The following is an 18,513-nucleotide window of genomic DNA, read 5'->3' as shown; positions in this document are numbered from 1 at the left end:
GAAGTTGTTTTTCTATGTTAAAACTTATAGACAGACAGAGTACAGGTATCTCGTAAAAAATACTAAACCAATTTTAACGCAAACTTCAGATTGTTGTTATAAGTTGATTACTGAAAACTGGAAATAAAACATCGCTTATATGTACCTACATAAAAAAAGTAAACTTGTAAATATAAAATTATGATGGTTCAATTTAAAACTGCTATAATAAAAAGAGAAATATATATATATATATATATATATAACATAAAAGAGAAGATAACATCCTTTCAGTTTATATTTTATTATTCTTGTCACCCTGCCTTATTCTTCGTGGTTTTATTGTACAGTGTCATCAATGGATCTCAAAGTAATTCAATTCTTAATGGTTTCATTTTTTTAACGGAAATGGCTTATGTGTATTTTCATCATGAGACCAAAATAAAGCTTAAATAAATTGAACGACCGAAATTATAAAGATAAAATATTGTCTGATGAATAAATTAGAAATACCTAAGGAATAATGTAATGACACCAATATTAAAATTCATCCAACCGTTTAGACGACATGGATATAATGAATTCTACAGAAACACATAAGAATTTACATATATCCCTACTTGTAGATACGTAAGACTTGCATAATTTATTTCAATTGCTTACTTTGCTGTTTCGCAGTTAATTTATTAATTGACTATTTTACCAGATACGAAATTAGCAGTAAAAATAACAAATTAACACATGCCCCGCCAGATAGCAAACTATAATATCATCTTCAATGGTTTTATTAACTATCGTAAGTCAAACAGTTGAGCAACAACTAGGTGCACTCACACGAGTTTCTATTTTTAATTAAAATACGTATTTGATGTTTTGTACCTAAGTATGCTATGCTGCTAAATTACATATTATTAAGTTGGTCTGCAAAATAATTATCTTTAATATATAACAGATTATACATATATATTGTTATTAGTTTTATTAGTTACAAACTCTTATTACAAATAAAAAATATATAATAAGGATAAAAAGTATGTCAAATAGGTACTTGGTATCTACCCGCCCTACGTGAGCCAAGTGAGGGATGCAAAGTGTCGTGACAGCTGACAGCAAAATTCCACGACTAACTTTTGTAACAACTTTTGTTTCTTTTCCTTTATTTCATATTAGCTATACAATATGTTAATGTACAGTGCTAAAACTCAAATGAAAATATAAAAGTATTTAATGTAACGATAGATCAATTAGCTATAAGTATATTTTAACTTTATTTGCTATATTGTATGCATATTATTTATTTATAAATGCATAAATAACTTTAAGCAAAAAAAATAGATTTATAATACAAATAGAATTCTTTGTAATTTCTTGGAACACAGAGCTTTTGAAGTACTTACTGTTTGCGCATCAGAATTTGTTAACAAAAATTGAATTATTAATTAGTAAATTTCTTTATTTAAAATTGGAAAATATTCAAAGATAGATAGGATTATAGTACACATACCAGAGGTTAGGTACGTGTTACTATAAAGAGAAATGAAAACTAAATGGAACATATTTGAACCACATACACTTATTCACTTAATTATTAATAATTTATTTATTTACTTATTTATATACTTATTTAAATTTTCAGATCCTCCTAGTTCGCACGCTAACGGGGAGTTATGGTACGGTACATAATATGTGGTGATAATAATTATAAATAATGCCGGATGAGAAACTACTCAGATATTAATTTTCGGAAATACTAGCACCAGACAAAGCAGAATATCTAAAACATATTATACTATATACTGAATATTGAAAAGGCTTTGAAATTAGAAAACAGTTTTTATATATGATTTTGGATTGAGTAATCTGGATTTTTCTTAAGACGGTGATTCTTATTATATGGTATAGGTTATATTTATTATAATTTTAAATTAAACAATAGGCTTTGAGTTAATTAAATACAAACAGAGCAAATGGCGTCAGTATTTATCCAGTTACATTTATCTTAAGAAACTTAATACATTTGATTAGTTGACTGGTCTATCTCTATTCACAAGACTGAATTCTGTACATATATTGTCTTATTTCAGAATAAATTTAAGTAATGTGAAGTGAAAAGATAGACATAGACTTTATAAGCTTTGTTTAATTTCCGCTATCAATATTTTATCCTGTCAGCTTTATAGGCTTCGTTGAAATACAAACCTTAATTCAATTATTATAATTTAATGTGAAATTTCAGATTCTTTTAGTACTGTCCTGAATAGCAGACAAGTCGATGGTCTAAATTATTAATTATATATATATATATATATATACCACTATATATATACTACTCCGATATATACCATATATATATCTATGTATATATCGGAGTGGTTCCGGTATAACCCATGCCTACTGGATAATGTCGGTATTTACAATAGTAGGTAAAGGAACCTCATTTACCTACTATTGTAATAAGGGAACAATAAATAGGCTTCTATTAATATTTAGGTACTGTTATATAACTTGTAGACCTTCAAATGCTTCCTTTTGGTTGAAAGCTGAGACCATATAATATTGCAGTACTACGGTTTCATACTGTGTTGGGTATATTGTTTTCTGTTCATACCTTTCATTAATTTCTGATCACTCATTTACATAATTTTAGGCAAAAATAATAAAAATTGTGAAAAAAGTTATCTAACGTACATCTGTGTTATTTTTACTCAGGGCCTTGATATACAATATCGCAATAAGAAATAAATACTAATCTTTCATATTGTGATAAATTGTTACATATTGTACACCGACATTCATGTTTCATCACTTTGGGTTTCTTGGAAGAAAAGTCTTAGATTGCCTTCTATACATTTTTTGGAATTATATATATAATACATATTATTAGATTTGCGAGAAAGTATAAATAAATATATCTATACTTATACGAGGTCTGTCCGGAAAGTTCGTATAAAAGTGTTCTGGAATGCGAGAAAGAGGAGTGGGGAGGCCAGGTAAGCGCAGGACCCCTTCCTTATGTCCCTAACAATGCTTCAGTTCTGGTCTGACCGCCGTGCGGTGCGAACTGGCTTGTCACGCCATCTGTGAAGTTACCTCTTAACGAAACCCCGTCGGCATGGAGCCCGCTTCCGTTGAAGAGCAGCGCGTCGTAATCAAGTTTCTCTCGAAACTCGGCAAGAATGGCCGTGAAATTTTTGCCGATCTCAGAACAGTTTATGGGGATGATGCTGTGAAGGAACCAACCGTCCACAAGTGGCTAAAAAGATTCAGAGAGGGCCGAGAAAGCGTTCAAGATGACCCACGTTCAGGACGTCCTTCCACTTCACATTCCGACGAATTCGTCCCTCCAGGCCAGACAGTTGATGGAAAATTCTACGTCGATGTGCTCAGACGCCTCAAAGCTCGTGTGGCACGAGTTCGTCCAGAATTGGCGCGAGAGGGGCGTTGGATTCTTCACCACGGCAATGCCCCTGCCCACACCTCTCTTGTTGTCCGTGAGTTTTTGAGTAAAAATTCCATTACGGTGACCGAACACCCCCCTATTCGCCGGATTTGGCCCCGTGTGACTTCTTCTTGTTCCCAAAAACCAAATTGGTACTTCGGGGGCGGCATTTGGGGGACATAAATGAGATAAAAAAAGCTACGACGGGGCAGCTGAGAAACCTACAACCAGAGGACTTTCAAGGAGCCTTCTCACAGTGGAAACGGCGTTGGCACAAGTGCATTATGTCACAGGGGGAGTACTTTGAAGGGGATAAAATTGATTTACCTGAATAATTGTAAAATAAAATTTTTAAAAAACTTTTATACGTACTTTCCGGACAAACCTCGTATACTATATTATAAGGAGAAAAGTTCTGACTGACTGACTCATCAACGCATAGCTGAAACTTCTAAAGTTAGAATTACTAAATGTTGATAGAAAGTACCTATTATGACCTATACAAGTAATAAGAAAGAATTTTTCAAAGTTTTGTCCCTAAAAGTATAAATATAAAGGTGGTTTTGATGGTATTCTACTACCTACTTCATCCTACGAGTGTTATTACTCGTATTGTAAACCTGTTTCTATTGTAATTGTGAATGTTTGTGAGGATGTATATTTGTTATTCAGGCATGCTTAAATGGCTGAATATATTTGGATAAAATTTGGTGCATGGGTTGGTTATATTCTAATTTAACGCTTTGGATAAGTCTTTTTGTATTTGAAAGAATATACTTACAGATTGGTGCCATAAATTTTTTTATCAAATCAATAATTTTGTTCAATTCTTTAGTTTTTAGATCAAAATTACCGGTTTTATCACCTTAGAAGTAGATTTTTTGTGACTCAAAATTTGTCATAATTCGTGCATTTTATTTCTCACATATAAGATTAAACAACTTCGACTTAAGGTGTGAGTAATTTAGTCCCTTTATAAGATGATAGACAATACACTCATAAACTGTCCCTAATGTCGCCTGTCGCCTTATTAAGGGCTAGGTTAACACGTGTTGCAAGGTTCCAACCACGCATTATAAACACATTATACCTATTTGTATATTATGTAATATATGTAAATATGCTGATGCCAAGTTTAATGAAGTGATAACGATCGTTTCTATATTAAACAAGGCTGCGAAGATCACAAATTAAAACTATGATGGTCACGGCATCTCTCATTAATGTTCTTACTTGAGAATGTGAAATTTTCTTGTGTTAAGATAGACTGATACATGCATTGCTGCTTATTTACTTATTGGATAATATTACAATAAAATGTTTGCCAACATAATATATGTTTAAAGTATAAAAAATAAATTTCATATTTGAATAATATGAGATTGTCGAATCATATTTTTGTTGAAAAGTTGTAAGTTCTTTATTGGAATAAAAATATAAAGATTTGAGTATTTCTTATAATTGATTAATACTTCTATTTAATGCAAAATGTCTATCAAAGCGTTTATTCAAATATTATGTCACGAATTCTGAGTGAAATTTGAGCGTTCATATCGAAACGAAGCAATGTCGAAGTTATTTATAAACAAAAACAATTGAATTTATAATATTCTCTTTTTTTTTTCAAAATTGCTAAGATATCAATTTTATTGTATTTATTTAATACTTTTAACAGGTCGCATGTAGAAATAATAATCAGTAACATTTTACAATAAAAAAGAGTAGAAAGAAGCATAAAACTACTTTAGTTTTATGTAGATAGATATTCTTTATTGTTTCTCTAAAAGTTTACATTAGTAAACTTTATAATACAAATAATTACAAGGTTACACTAAGAAAATAATGGGCTGGCTTATCGCTAAGAACAATGTCTCCCAGGCAACCTTTGGAGAGATTTCTAGTTCTACACATGATACTTCAACCGTTTGTTCAATGGAGATATGCTCAATGTCCTTTCAATTTTTAATTTTTATATTATTTTAAAAAAAAAATATTGAATCTCCATGAATAGCATTATTTATAGTGACAAAAAACTACCAATTTTATAATATTGAATCTCCATGAATAGCATTATTTATAGTGACAAAAAACTACCAATTTTATAATATTCAAAAGGATAGACCAATTCAATTTATTGAAAAATAAAATAAAATATCATTATAATTATATTATAATATATAATATGTTATTGTATACATTAAATTATGAATATTATGAATGAACTTATTTTGCTGTGTATTAAGTGAGTGAGAGTAGGGAAACACACATAATATTATTTTGTCTTTACCCAGCTTAGCTATATTATACAAACAGTCTATTAATTACACAATCTCGGATTTGTGTACGCGAAGACAATTTCCTAACGCGTATAGAGTAGTATATTTATCATAGTTCTCATTTATAATTTTTCTCATAACATTGTATAAACTTGATACCGGAAAACAATTATTTATTACTTGTTGTGATAGGTTTTTTGATAATACACATCCTAAATCTTTGCCAAACTGTAAATCTATAGAGATATAATACATACAATAATATGAATGTTGAAGTTAAAATATACATACAATAGTATGTATATTTTAACATACTTAGTTTTTCAGAGATGTTTTAAGAGAAGCTGCTCTCCATCCCTCTATCATTAAGTACCTCTAGTTGCCTCTTATGACACCCACAGGAAACGAAAGGGTGGGCTGTTCTATGCCGGGACCACACGGTCAGTGGAAACTACTAGAAAAATTCCCCGTGGGAATGAAAAGGCTTATATTCAGCAGTTGTTGTTTGTTGATACTTAAATTCATCCATAGGCATACAAATTCATACACATACCAATACACATAAATATGTAGTTACAAAAGTAAGAATAAAAATAATGTGAATATGCTAATCAGATACAAATTACAAATATGACAACACATTCAGATAAAAGTCCTTAACTTTTGTTCTAAAATTAGGTAGATAAAGTAAACGATTTGTCATAAAAACTTCTGAAATATACTGGTGTCTTCAGCTGTAAGCTCCCATGTAATATGATCGTAGCATATCTTTGAGATTAAAAAGTATATAATGAAAAACTAATCTAAGGCTTGTTGCACCTGAAACAGGAAGCCTTCATTTTTAGGTGTGATAGGTCTTAGATTCATATGGGTCCTATAAGTGCATGCCATCTACTAAAATAATTATATAAATATCATCATACTGTAATATTTATATTAGCTACGGTTACTACTTATCGTAAGGGAAGTCGTTAACTAGATTGCTATTCCTATGTAGTACAAAAACCAGTGAAAATAATTGTACCTCTATATGTTCAGTGTAATAAAAATAAAAATGTTCAGTTTTCTTAACGAGCAGTGTTTGTGATATAGAAATTTTAGCAATCTAGATAACCATCTGCTCTCGATAAAATCTCGGGAAAATTGCTTCCAGTAAAATATTTCAAGTACATGTTATCACGTATTCGTCTTTGATTAAGTGAACAATGAAAAGCGAATCACGGTTTTAAAAAAGAAATGTAAATGTTGTTGTTATTCGTATAATAATATATCTTTTATTTTAGTATATAAGTAATGAATGTAATAATTTTTGTTTCAGATGTCATAATGGATGTTGGTCCACCAAGAATTGGTTTTTGAAGAAATATTCGTTACAGCTAAAATATTAGACTGTGCAGGTGGTCCGATAAAGCAAATAAATATGTCAAACAAATCACAGACTCTATTGGATATATTCCAAGAAATTCTCGCTGCGTCTGGGGATTCGTCGGATAGTAGCATCAATGAAACTCAGATACTATCCATGCTACGGGAACAGGCTACCAAGAATGGAGGAAATGATAACTTCGAAACTGTGTTGGTTAAGATGATGAAAGATGCGAAGAGGCATCTAAATTTTACATTGAAGCCAGACACATGCGGATACTGCGAGGGAGATTTTAGAGACATTATTGAAGCTTACAACAGTATACATGGATATGTTAGCTTATTGGTAAGTTAATTTTGATTAACTATATATATAAATCAGTTAAATTTAAATAAAATAAAAGCCAGTTTATTTAGAAAGTAAGCAGGGAAAACCAAATTCAAAATTTTTTAAAGGTAGATCTTAGATATTTCTTTGTTTTGTCCTTACAAATATTTAAAAGGCTGGCAACGCACGCACAAGTTCCTCTCGTGTTGAAGTTGTTTATAAACGACGGTAGCTGCTTTCTATTAGGTGGTCTGTCTGCTCGTTTGTCTTCCTAAAAATAAAAAATAAAGTAATATTGGTGACGCTCCGATATCTATATACCAGGTTCGTTTGCACATTGATGCCAAATAAAAAGGTCATTACCCATTTCGATATTTTCCACACAGGTTGACTACATATACGAGTAACTTCGATCGGGTTCTTCATTTTAATATTATATATTGAATAAGTGATATTTAACATATTCGCTATTGGCCTAATACATAGATATTATAACTACAATATATAGATATTTTAATATAATAATATAGATAATACATACCCCTACTAAATATTAATTAATTTTGTTCAGTTTTTCGATATTTTTAATGATTACATTCAAAGTACATATATCTGATCTTTGATTTGTTAATCTATTTACACAAAATATCTATTTTTCTTAGAAGTTAATATATACCACTATTAAGTGAAGTGCACTATAAAGAAGAAAATATGGGTGAATTTAATTGAATAATCTCTGTTAAGTTATATTTATATATAGCTCGAAGATAAATTAATGACCAGTAAATTATTCATTTACAGTTCACTGAGTGTACGTCACTATTATTTACAAATTCTATTCGTGCTCATTCAGCCTTCAAGGTTACTAAATATTTTTCGTGAATTTACGTTAATTAATATAGCTATTAAATGGTAAGTGTCCCGATTTTAGATACGATAGCGGAATTTATTGCTGTAAGGTGAATTGGATGGAATTAAATTTTAATTAACATTTATTGGAGAGATTGAAAATTTTGCAACGAGCTGAGATCTATTAGCTTGTATAAATTTGATGACATAGATACTTTCTGTTATATATTAGAACTTATTGCTAGTGTTTGCTTATATACTTAGAACCCTAATGGACCTTTTTGCTTATGTGTAAATGCGTTTCTAAAATGGACTATTATCGACTCTATATAGCAAGCGTGCAGGTGCAAATTGCGACAATTCAAATTCAAATAATCTTTATTCATAAAGACTTATTTACAAATACTTTTAAATCATCATTTTTTATAAATCTGTTGTTGTTATCTGTAAAATTATATGGCAATGACCATTTTTAATGAAAAAAGCCCGTGCGTGGTCGACTAACATCATGCATGTTCAAGTAATCAAACGATTACTTGAACGACAAACGTGCATGGTGTGTAATAAGCGTGTGTTTGGTTTTGTTCAATAGATGTCTCTTAATAATAATTTTAACTTAACTAAAAATTAAATCAAAAATAATTTCATATCTTATTTTAACATTTAATGTCCATTCCCATAAAAAAAGACATAAACTTTTTCTAAAATATACTTCGGAACAGCAAGTTTACATTATTTATACTTCTTATAATATTTTTCTCATTCCTTACTGTACACAATAGTTATTTACCTGCTATTTAACATATCATATTTATATAGTTTCTTTTTAATATGGAAAAAAAGTAGGAATACATAACTGGGTATTCCTTAAGGAATATGACTATTCCCCTAGTAGTCTAATTTAAGAAAGGAGGAGATTCTCCATTCGTCTGTTTTTTTGTGTTTATATTTCTCTTTATATCCGTTAATTGTTAATGATTTTGATTATTCTTTTTTTAAACGAAAGAGTTTACTCTCGTCATGGTTCTCTATAGAGGCTCTATGTGTCAGCTGTAAAATCATTAAGGTACCAAAGACTGTTCCAATGTTGCGACGTAGTTGTAGAACTTTTGTCTCCAAATCAATGGCCTCGATGGGACCGTAAACAAAGCTCCAGATCACACAATTAACGCGGGTAGCTAAGTCAGCCTAAAGCTCAATCAGAAACAAAGCCACTGAGCTTAGAATGGGAAATTGCGGCTTTTATCTAAAGTCACTAATTTCACTAAATAAAATTAAACACATTTCGCTTTTACAATATGACTAGTTGTTAGGACTTCAATCTCCTGGTCCTCTTAGGTGTTTTCGTAAATCCCTTCTTAGTGCTATTAGATATCTATGAAATGTTTAGGAACCTTTGTGCAAAATTTCGTGTTATTAAGTCTAGTAGTTTCGGTTGGGTGTTGGTTAGTTTCTCGTTTGCTTTATTATGTAACGAAAATGGCCTAGAAATTCTTTGTGGCAAAGGGCACTAACAGTAATCTTTTTTTTCTATAACTGTAACTCTCTTTATATATCTATAACTGTATCTCCTCACTATGCTTGCGCACAATTTCTCTCTCCTGTTCTCAAAGAATTCCGGGAATCACAATTTTTAATGCAAGGCTTTTAAGTTATCTTTTAAAAATTATATGCAAAATTGTACGTTAATAGTCCCAGCAGTATTAAGTAGAAAATACGAAAAGATATACTTCAAAACGTGAATAAATCATTCAGATGGTAATGGTCTCATATTCATCAATGTGAGATACGAGTTGAAAAGCTGTTTTTTCAATAACATTTTATTTGTTTCGGAATGTATTCGTATGTTTTTAAATAAAATTGAAATGGATTTATTTAGTGACAATACAAATACATAATTATAATTGACATAGTTTTACAACTTATTTTCCATGGTTTTAAGATAGTTTTCATTATGATATAACACTATTTAATGCACAATTTTTTTTCTATACGCAATATTTACGCAATCGAGAATATTAGGAAATGTAAAAAACTCTTTGAAGTTATTTACTGTAATCCATATTTTTATATCTGATGCAATAATATATAGAATAAATAAATAAATCCATAAGAATATTTCATCAAAATAATAAATCGTATTAGGCGTTTGATGTCAACATAATTCGACGCTTTTAAGGTAAAACACAGAAAGCGCTGCTTTGACCAATATTGAGTTATAAATATTGTAATGAGGATTTTGGAGTGGAAACTCTTTTATATTTTCACTCGCTTTATTATAAAATTATAAACTAATTTGGAATAGATATATAACACGAAAATGAATGAAATGTTAATAAAATCAATAGAAATAACATAACTCTGCTATACAATAATTTTTTGAACATTTCATTTAATCAGTGAATTTGGGCTTAGTATATTGATTATGGCTAACCTTGTTATTATTTTGGTAATGTAGTATCACAAAAGTGCAGACTAGTAGCCAATCAATACCGATAATTATGTCAGAGCCCACTAATTTGTTTCTTATCACATTGCGATAACGCCAAGCTTTCATTTTGTTGCATAGGCTTATTTACCACACTTCCTGAAGTGTTGTGTAATATGTTTTTCTTTCATGCTCCCATTTTTGATCAAATTAAGGGCATTTATTGTTGGGAATAGTTTGATATTAAATTAGCCAATAAAATCAAATGATAATATAATACAATTAAATAAACAAATATCACATAATGTATATATCTAGTCCAGCCAAGCATTTTTTTTTATGAAGTAATGCAACATAACTAAAATTTATACCTACATATTTATTAAAGTTTCAGCTAAAAATAAAAAAAATATTCTATTCGAAATGGCTACCTTTGGCTTTTATACAGGCCTTTTATCTGTCTGGCCACGAATCTATGGATTTACGCCCTGTTCTCAAGGGAAATTTCGCCACTGCTTGCTCTTTGCTTTTTTTAAGAGACTTAATGTCGCCGTGTTGTTTAGAGCAGGCCATAGCCTCTAAAACTGACTAAAATTTGAAATCTAAAGGGTTGAGACCTGGGCTAGATAAGGGCCAGTCTTTAGCTCTTATAAAGTCTGGAATGTTGATTTTAAGCCAGGCTTGGGTAGTTTGTGCCTTGTGATCAGATACAGAGTCCTGCTGGAAAGTCCACGGTATATTTTTTAAAAGTGTATTGCTGAGAGGTTTCACAGCACGATCCAACACTGTATCTTGATCCACTTTGACTGAAGTTTTCATTCCTTTTTCACAAAATATATACTTTATCATTTTGATTATTGTAGTGCTCTTCAACCGTGAAAATTTTTATATCGGTAAAGAGGATGTTTTTGTACCTTTCACCTGCGTATCGCGACAGAATGCGTTTTAATCGATACACTCTCTTTAATTGCAAAGGTTGATTTAGGGCATGTCCTGTATATTGACGATAAGCACCGAGCTTCAGGTCTTGTTTTATAATACGAGACAGAGTCCTAGCGGGCATCTTCATTTCTCGTGATAAGATTTTTTGCTACCTAATGAGGTTTCGATTAATTCTGGCTTTAACAGCATTAATGCAACAACCGTTGCAGTAGTAGTAACAGCACGCGGCCGGCCGGATCTTTTCTGGTTTTCGACAGAGGAAGTGTTGTATCTGTTGATAGTATGATATACAAACATACGGCTAATACCAAGCTTTTGAAGTGACTGGAATATGACCGACGGCTTTATACCCACTTTGTGCAAGGAGATCACTGAAAACTTATTTTCTTTAACACCCCCATCCATATTGTAATTTGATAATGAACACGAAAAAATATGCGAAATGGCGCGAAATTGAAAAAAGTTTTTAAAATAATAAACGTGTTCCAAATTCAAAATAATTAAAAAGTTGAAAAAAAAGATAAGTTTTTATGTAACAGTATTTATGGCCAGACTAGTTATATGACAGTAATATGATTATAATTGATTTAGATATCGTAGACGGATGCATTTGCGACTGTTGCAATTGTTGTGGTAGAAAATATTGGGTTGTTCTTGCTCTCTCTATTTAAACAAAAATCACAAATAATTCTTTATTGTTTGTTTTTTATGCAACTAAAACTAACAAGTTATAGTTCATCTGAAAAGGTCACTGTGTCTATAGACATAAACTGTCTATGGATAATGGAATAGACTGATTTGTCTATGCAATGGAATTACATATATACCCTGAGAACTAAAATAGATAAATAAATTGCTACTTTTTATTGTTCTTTTAAAAAAATTACAGTAGTAAATTAAGCAAAAATTAAATAGTATAAAAAGTAATGTTGCGCCTTTTTCTGTTATAAAAAGCTTAAACTATTTTTAGAATTGAGGAAAGTATAGCCTTTCAGAGTAGATCTTATTAGAAAGCAGGAAATTCGTATGTTATAGTGTTTCAGTTGGAAAATAGCTAGCGCAGCGCTGTATCCTGACTAACGAGGCGTAATATTATACCTTAATTCTCAGACCTAACAACGCAGAAGGGATGCACAGTATAGGCAGCTGATAAATAAGACAGAATAGTACAGTCTGTTAAATCAATAGCTTTGAATGAAATATATATCTACTTTTGAAAAACAAATTAGAAGGTATCATGCCCTTTTAAAATTTGATTACTGGTTTAAAATTCATTCGATTCAGATTCTTTATTTGCATTAAACATGGTTACATTAAATATTCAGTTTTGTATACTTCGAGCTACATGTTTCACCAAAATACTGGTATGTAAAATTTATTAAAACACTATAATCTAGTCATTTTGTATATAATATAGGTATATGAAAATTAAATAATTATCATCTGAGTAAATTAAATGTCCATTTAAATTATGGTTTATTAATAATAATTTTATTAATAATTAATAATCAAATACATAATAGTAATAAATAATAGTAAAATATTTTACAATATCTTGTTTAGTTATGTTCGCCCGATTTATTATTTATCGTTTCGGTCTATCCAAAGGATAATCATAAGAATTATAACCATCCTTTTTTCTATATAATATTTAGTGTGATATTGCCGCACATGTACGAATAGTAATCGAGAAACATACTCGTATATATATCCGATCGCATATAAACTCAATTTCTTTGAGGGCTTTATAATCATTTAATGCATTGTTTCTCAACACATTTCAGTACTTGTTAAATGGTGTTGAAATATGTTCAATAAATAAGATCTAAATATGAAATACAGTTTTGTATAAATACTTTTAATTTAAATGCAAAACGCTAGAAAATTCCTGGTAATAACAATAAAGTTATTTGAATTAATAATTAAATGCGACGATTGATTTGTTTTTCATTCAAAAGGTTTTCAATTCATAAATTATTATTGCTAGGACCCATAAGCGAATTATTTTCAAGTGATAGTAGACGTTTTCCGTGTTTAATTAAAACTTTGATAAATATCTAATTAATGTATTGTAATGAGTGAACATTTTCTAATTATTATTTTGGCTATTTAGTGAGTTACAATACTAGAAAGGATAAGAAATGGTGATTTAGTGAGACACATTTTCCTTTCTAACCGTTATTTATGATTTTTGAGATATTTATATGAATATATATGATTCTAAGATAATTTGTTGATGGCGTAGATGCACCGGACATAGGTAGCTACATTCTAAGCACATTTTCGGATACCTATGTTAAAGGTGTGAATGAACAGTAATTTTAGGTAGACTGTAAAACACTTACAGTAATTGAATATGACACGCTAATATAATTTTCCATGATATTAAATATTATCGAAGTGTCTAGTAAGCGTAATATAATACATGTTTTAGAGTTTTGTGCCCAAATAAAATCCTTATATAAATACCTATTCTATTTAAATATATATCCTACGTTACAGGCATTATTTAGTTGTTTTTTTTTTACATGTCTTCAAACGAAGGTTTTAATATTTTTTTTCTATTTTTAATAAGAAACATTCATATTTTTGTTTGGAGTCTGTTGTTACGAGATCGTATTTATTGAGATACTGAAGAATTGGAAAAAAATAGTCCATTTAGATCGTATAAAAAAAAGAGAATTCTAAACAAAAAGAAATAACATATTTTTATTTTGTTTTCTGGTATAAAATGGGTTTAAATTCATCAATCGTATAATTTAAAGTCAAATATCGATGTAATTTTTATTGGTTCGAGAAACATAACATATATTTAACAATCAATTGGAACTTCCAAATGGCTATTTGGCTAGAATTATTTTGTTCAAGTCAGTTTCGCAGCATCATTAGTATGTGTATGATTGCCAACACTCGAAGATTGATTACTTGTATTACCAGAAGTTCTGTGATACGTGTTTAACTCCTATACGGGGCATTTTCAGGCAAATTAATAGATCGCTGTTTGAACTCTAGTGTTAACCATTCGGCACTCAAAATCCGCAGTTTGGGTGCTGATTGGAATGGTGCAAATACTATACTATTGTATATAGTAGTCAATCTTTGAGTATTGGTAATCGCGCACATATTATTACTAGCGTAATTAAACAAAATAATTCTAATCAAATAACTAATTATATGAAATGCCGCAAAATAACCTAGGTGTTAATTTGTTCAGTAAAATATTAGCTTCCAGATAGTATTGCTTTTGTTCGATTGATTAATACATATTTAGATTTACTGTGATTTAATAAAAATGTTTTTCTTATTTTAAAATCTCTGCGCATTTTAAATAAGGATTCACATTTTATATTAAAATGAAATTTAGGCAAAAACAGATTAATTAGAATCATTGGTTAGTTTTACAATATTGGAATTTTTGCACGCATACGACGTAATATGATAGACCTAAAAATTACCAAAAACATTTTATTACGAATCAACTATTTAAAAAGTAAATTTTATTTTACTGGCCTTATAATAACTAAATAACTAATTATATGTAGAAAGACAACAAATATAGCTAGAGAATCCTAATACACATGTGTTTGACACACCCTTGACAGTTTTTTTTATTACATACAACGCACAAAATGTTTTTCGCTCTCCAAAGGGATGGGGTTTCTAGTTTATTTATGATTTTCGAGATACACTTTAGAGTGTCATGGTACACCACTAGGGTATACGATATCGTCTTACAAACAGTACAGGTCGTAAATTGGAATTTGGTTGACACATAAAATTTTTTGCCAATTAAAATTTCTGTCTAGCTTTTCGGCGATGGAAAACACTAGATTATAGATATTATTCTATCTCTAAAATTAAATTATTTGATGTTTTAATGAAACCCTCAAATAATTTAAGTTTAGAGAAAGTTTGTGGATCACTAAAAACAATGTAAAATAGTTCTGTCTCAGTTTTGTTATATATACTGGTCTTTAGAATCATAACTTTATTTATGATTTCTAAACAAGCGAATAAATTATTTATTATAATGAAAAAGTAATGCTTTAAGTTCGTTTACATATTATCTAGTTTCATTATATAAAGCAGATGAATTTTGATTATTTTGTGTTGATTTATTGGAAACAATCCATATTAATACTATAAATGTTAAAGTGAGTTCGTTTGTTACCTCTCAGTACATTATCAGCTCAGTAAATCCAGCTCAGCTAATCTTCTTGAAATTGGTTTACATATACATTTAATATGAGATGGAGAAGGACATAGACTATCTACTATTTTTCTCGGTCAATCAAGACCTGGTCACGTAAATGAAGTCGTGGGTAAAAACTAGTATTGAATATTTAGTTGTAGTATTAAATTGTTGTTTTAGTCTTAAAGATAAAAATAGAGAGCGGCGTTTCAGAATCGATCCCGAGATCTACCAATTTAGAATCTATTTAGTTTTCTACTCACGTTTTTGGGGGAAATGCCCCGAGAGTAATTTATGTTAATATAATTGATATGTAATTGATGACACTCACGGTTTATGTACGTAATTTTTTGAAACTGTCACGTGCCCTATATCTATCCTTAAGCTTTGACTTACATTTTTTTATTGTGTCCAAATTACTTATTAATTCATACGTAAATAATAATAATAATACATGTATAATAGTTATTAATATTATGAAGATATGATTCAGATCAGTTCTGTATTTTTTTATACAACTACTAGCTGATCCCGTAAACGTTGTTTTACCACTTATTGCGAAATATAAAAATCGCGATTAAAATACAGGGGTTGATTGTAAAACGATGAAAATTTAAAGTTGTATGTATTTTTCAATGCTAAATTATAATAAAGTAAAAATAAAAAAAATTGTCAAAAAAATAAAAAATAAAATATTTTGGGGTGGGTCACCCTTATCATTGTGGGGTATAAAAAATAGATGTTGGCCGATTCTCAGACCTACCCAATATGCACACAAAATTTCATAAAAATCGGTAAAGCCGTTTCGGAGGAGTTTGGTAACAAACTCCGTGACACGAGAATTTTATATATGTATAAGATAATGGCAAACAAACATACGGCTCGTTTGATGGTAAATGGGGTTACCTAATCTATGAACAACTGTAACATCAGCGATGTCAAGCGTGCATTGCAGGCTTTTAAGAAATCCTTATACGCCTTTTTAGAAAAACTCCATAGGGAAAGGCTCGGCAGGAAGATCATTCTACAACCTAAGTGTTGGCGGTAGGAAACTCCTCTGAAACCGCACTGTGTGACAATTTGAATTGGTATTACTCTTATGGTATTTTTTTTAATTTAGATATTCGTAAATCGACTTTTATGAAAATATTTTTTTTATATTTTTTATTATTATTTATTACAATGATTCTTCCAGAATATTCAGATCGAGATTTGAATAGACTCCCCAAATACGTAAAGCAACATACCTGTCATCATCGTGCTTTGTCAAAAGTTAATTGAGGAAAGAAATTGACATTCACTAGAATTCGATAAAAAATAAATTCACACTGACGAATTGAAGTCACTGTCATATGTTTGAACTTTGAACAGCCTTTCTTTATTCTCGGTTTTCCAAGTAGTTTAAGTTTAGTTCAAAGCAATGAGATTTTCATGTCTTCGAAAAAATCCCTGAAATACACGACATTTCAAAAATTCCATAATCGTCTTAAATCTTTTCGTCGAACATCTAAGGGAATAACAAGGACTGTGAGTAAAACACGAGTAGGTAGTATATATAAATAAAATGTGAATTTTATATAAATAGTTTGTAACTGAACAGATATTTAAAATAGTGGATATTTAAAACAACGATATCATTAAAAGTATATATAATAATTATAAAATAAAATTTACACATTATTTGGCTGTAATATAAAAAAAATATATCCATAAATAATATTTTAATATCTTGTATTAATATTTATAGTACTTAGACGTAAGGTGTGTATATAATTTATCATTACAAGAACTTAGTCACTATATAATTTATACTAAATATCAAAAGAAAGAATAATATTTACTTGGTATTGAATTATGCTCGATATTTGAGTAATTTACGTCTAAAAGGTTAAATTCGTTATAAAATTTAACAGCAATTTTAGAAAAGTTACGCAGTTTGTTTATACTAAATCCATGGACAGCTGTTAAATTTGTTACAATGGTTTTTATTACGGAATTGAGTTTTCAATAGGGCGAAAGGGGTAGATATATTAGAAATAAATATTATTATGAATACGTAATATATTTCATTAATTTTCTAAATGAGTCTGGAAATACGATACGTTTATTTAGTTTTCGTTTTATTTTAAATACATTAAAAACTCAAAAATTACTTAACTGATTTTAACAATTCTTTCTACATAATCAGCACGGTTTTTTTTTACTAACAGTTTGTGTTCTAAAAAGAATCATGTGAAGCCTGGTGGACCGCTAGTCTTTCATAAAATACGTTTCGTATCAATAATTCGTATCTATGAATTTTGAATTATACGCTTTACTTGTGAGAGAGATAATTATGTAAACTGTTCACTAAATCAGCTAGTATAATAATACCTACATCAAAAGTTATCTGAGAAGTTCGTGCACTGTATAAGCTGTCAGCCACTCAGAAACTTATTTCACACCCCAGACACTTCATACAAAAAAGGCGTGATTTTATTTAGTTTGAGGCTGTTACTACTAACATAAACAGATGACGTTTGTATATCCACAAATGTGTGTATCTCCACATTTTTCGCTGAAATGTAGGTTCTTCTTTTGAATGGACATATTTGACTTACAGAAAGGGATGGAGGTCAGTTTGTGAGAGGGACAGAGAATCGTCTTCATATAGTGGTTTATCGCCCATAGAAATCTCTTGTCATGCCATATTCGTTGTAAGGTTTGTCACATTTA

At 29.8% G+C, this 18,513-nt stretch overlaps 2 protein-coding genes across 3 annotated transcripts in view; one reads left to right on the top strand and one right to left on the bottom strand.

Annotated features, from left to right (window-relative positions):
* The window catches only part of LOC113521822 (G-protein coupled receptor dmsr-1-like), a 45,746-nt gene that overhangs the window by 7,071 nt on the left and 20,162 nt on the right, over positions 1-18,513 (top strand). For both annotated transcript variants that reach the window (XM_031909991.2, XM_031909990.2), the window contains exon 2: positions 7,013-7,405. In XM_031909991.2, coding sequence (XP_031765851.1) covers positions 7,025-7,405 — 381 coding nt within the window. In that variant the 5' untranslated portion in view covers positions 7,013-7,024. The remainder of the gene's footprint in view (positions 1-7,012; positions 7,406-18,513) is intronic.
* Positions 1-18,513, bottom strand: part of LOC128201817 (protein GVQW3-like) — a 38,962-nt gene that overhangs the window by 1,568 nt on the left and 18,881 nt on the right. The window lies entirely within an intron of this gene.

The sequence above is a fragment of the Galleria mellonella genome, unplaced genomic scaffold (assembly GCF_026898425.1).
Source record: "Galleria mellonella isolate WM207_F2 unplaced genomic scaffold, CSIRO_AGI_GalMel_v1 utg63, whole genome shotgun sequence".
NCBI classification, from domain to species: domain Eukaryota; kingdom Metazoa; phylum Arthropoda; class Insecta; order Lepidoptera; family Pyralidae; genus Galleria; species Galleria mellonella.
This window is presented reverse-complemented; position numbering and strand designations above follow the sequence as displayed.